This window comes from Corapipo altera, unplaced genomic scaffold (genome assembly GCF_003945725.1).
Source record: "Corapipo altera isolate COAL_440 unplaced genomic scaffold, ASM394572v1 61270, whole genome shotgun sequence".
Taxonomy (NCBI): Eukaryota; Metazoa; Chordata; class Aves; order Passeriformes; family Pipridae; genus Corapipo; species Corapipo altera.
This window is the reverse complement of record NW_020887297.1, coordinates 1335-4374: the sequence shown is the minus strand read 5'-3', so window position 1 is coordinate 4374 and position 3040 is coordinate 1335. Positions and strand designations below refer to the sequence as shown.

Here is a 3040-nt window from a genome sequence, read left to right as displayed (position 1 = left end):
CCAGCCAGGGCCTGACAAGGAGGGTCCCGGCTGGGGCAGGATGGGCCCTGTGCCATCTGCAGCCAGGGTCTGCGTTCCCTTCAAGCCTTCATGCCCCTGCTCCCTCCCACCCCGAGCCGCTGAGGAAAGTTGTCTCTCATCTCCTGCAGGCCATGGATTCAGCAACCGTGCTCCTCCTGGCTGTGCTGGCCATCCTGCCCAAGCGGACACAGGATCCCCAGAGCGATGCGGTCAGCGCGCGGCGGATGACCGAGCGTGCGCTTTTTCTGGAGCAGAAGATGACGGAGCTGTGGGAGGAAGTCGAGTGGAGGAGGGCCCTGGACGATGTTCCGCTCCTTTGGATCTTGCAGCACTGGCTCTTCTGGCTGGCTGCAGCAGCTGTGCTCGGCTGGCTGGCCTGGCAAAGGCAGGAGGCCTCTCGCCGGCGCCGTGAGCGAGAAGAGCTCAGCGCAGCAGCCGCTGCTGGCGGGCCTTTTGCAGCGCTCAGCCTGTCACCGCTGCAGGACCTGCCCTTCATGGGCCGGACCCTGAAGAAGCTGGTGCGGGACCTCCTGGAGGCGTGCCAAGTGCTCTCCCAGAACACCTTCATGCCAGAGCTGCACCCGGCCACTGGGCAGCAGGGCACCATCGAGTCCTGGCATGAGCTGGGGGACTGCACCGTCTACCAGCTGGTGCTCTTCCTCAGGCCACCCCCCTGGCACTCTTTCCGGCTGCAGCTGCCCGACGCCATGGACGTGCCACACTCCATCCGTGTGCTGCTGGAGTGCTCGTGTTCCAGGACAGCGGGGAACATCTTCTGCTTTGTCCACCCCACGTACAACCATCAGCACTCGCCCCTCGTGCGCACCCTCTGCACAGACTCCCACTTGGAGGTGCAGAAAGTCGCCGGCTGGCTGCCCAGACTGGTGGAATCAGCCTGGGAGCGTTTGCCTCAGTGGCACGACTGGCAGCTCCGGCTGCTGCCCTCCTCCCGCTCCTGCAGGCTCCTGCTGACCGGCCCCGGCCAGGTGCGGCTCTGCGCTGTGCTGCTCTTGGCACTGCAGCAGGGCCGCCCAGGCACCTTCCTGGTCCTGGAATAGGCAGTCCCAGCTTTCCCGGGGGCTGCTTTGGGCCGGGGCTGCGCGGCGACTTGGGAGCACAGCCAGTCGGCACAGCACAACAGACCCTTGTGCTGACTGGACTGAAGAGCAGCAGTCCTGGCTCTGTCTACTCCCAACTCCCCACGTGCCCTGGTGTGCTTTAAGCCCAGCTGCAAATGGAGCACCAGCAGCCACTCCCTCAACTGCCTTCCGTTCCCCGCCACCCTGGTGGAATGGGGACGAGAATCCAAATTCCAACTTGGCAAAAAGTTAACTTTAAGACTACCCCCAAGAATAGGTTTAGGATTGAGTTTAATAGTAAGTTTAGTTCCTAAGTATAAGAATAATAAGCAGAATAGTAATAATTATAATAACTAGTTTAAGATAGGTCATTTTAATAAGAATTTAGTTTTATAAAACTCTAAACAGAAAGCTAGATAACGTTAGCTCCCAACTCCCCATGTCCCCCGTCCTGCTTTAATCCCAGCTGGAAATGAAGCCCCAGCAGCCACCCCCTCAAGCCCCTTCCCTTCCCCACCACCCTACTTTCATAATAGCTTTAATTATAACTTTAGTTAAGTTTAATAATTATAAGTGAAAAATAGATAAGTTTATTACTAACAATTTAGTTTTAAAAAACTCAAACCCAAAACCTTTATAAAGGTTTCTAGTGAAAAGCCAAGTAGAGTTCAGTAACAGCGGTCATTAATAAGGGAGGGGATCACACAAAAGGCGAGGAAAAAGCCCAGACAAGTGATGCCCCATAGAGCGGCTCACCCACAGCTGAGCCACGCCACACCTCCCTTGCGGAACCCAGAGGGGCCCCCCCTTCCAGCTCCCTCGCCCAGTTTCTAAGCTGGACATGACCTTGGGTGGTGCGCACCAGAAAGACAGAAGGTAACAGTGTGCGAAGGCCCATGGGAAAGCACCTAGGAAAGGGAGAAACCTGGAAGAGGGTGAGAGAAAGGTCCCAGTCCTTCTGGCTCGACCTTCAAGCGTTCAGCCAGCAGGGCATCGCCCACAAGGTGCCTCAGTCCTGAGGCACGTGGCGTCCTGCTGCTGTCAGAGGCCCTCTCAAGGCGGCTGCTCCAGCACTCCTGGGGCAGCAGGACAAGCCGTCAGGCTCAGAACAGCCCGTGGAGCCTTGAGACCGAAGGCAGCAGCAGAGCAGCAACTGCACGGGGAACCTTCTCAGGTGCAGACACAGCGCAGTTGCTCGGGATCTACTGCGCCCAGAGCAGAAATAAAAGAAAGGAATGCTCACACACGACTATTTGCGTGGTAATTCTACAAGGATCTCCCCGGCCCGCATAGCTTGGGAGGCAGGGATTGCCCAGCCGGACTGGGGAGGGACAAACCGCTCTGGTGCGGCCGGATGTCACTCGGAGCGCAAGGCCGAAACCCAAAGCCCACGTCCAGCGCTTTCCCTCTTGGAGAAGGCCTTGGGGGTGGTGGAAGACACCTGAAAGGCAGCAACTCGAGAAGCCGATCTTGGCAGAGAGTGCAGCCCAAGTCCTCCAAACACGCACGGGGCACACACAGGATGGGCTCCTCTGCCCCCACTCTTCCACTGTGCCCGTTGTTCCCACCCAGCTGCAGCACTGCCTTCACACATAGCCTGGCGAGAGCAGAGGGAGCTTTCATCTCCTGTGCCTTCCTGACTCTGCTCGCGCCGCACAAGGCACAGCAAAAGCATGCGCAGTGCCGAGGGAGCCAGTCCAGCCGGACAGTGGCAGCAGCACTGCCCCAACCCGCTTGCTGCCTTAGATGCTGTGCCCCGGCTGCTCAGAGGGAAGCATCCCAGCTCTGTCAAATTCAAGGGACTTGGATTCTGTTGCCAAAGCTTTGGTATCTGCGGAGGACCTTGGAGCCGTACAATCCCCAACCGGACTCAGGTCACAGCCTCTCTCCGCAAGCTCCTGTGTCTGTCTGGAGGCGTTGGGAATATTGTTCTCGCCGGG

At 58.3% G+C, this 3040-nt stretch overlaps 1 protein-coding gene across 1 annotated transcript; it reads left to right on the top strand.

Moving 5' to 3' along the window:
- The first annotated feature begins 27 nt into the window (after positions 1–27).
- Positions 28–2285, top strand: LOC113941555 (inositol 1,4,5-trisphosphate receptor-interacting protein-like 1). Its single transcript, XM_027632711.1, has 2 exons — positions 28–1780; positions 1812–2285. Exon 1 carries the CDS (start codon positions 153–155, stop codon positions 1077–1079), a length of 927 nt encoding a protein of 308 aa, XP_027488512.1. The 5' UTR covers positions 28–152; the 3' UTR covers positions 1080–1780; positions 1812–2285.
- Positions 2286–3040: the final 755 nt, after the last annotated feature.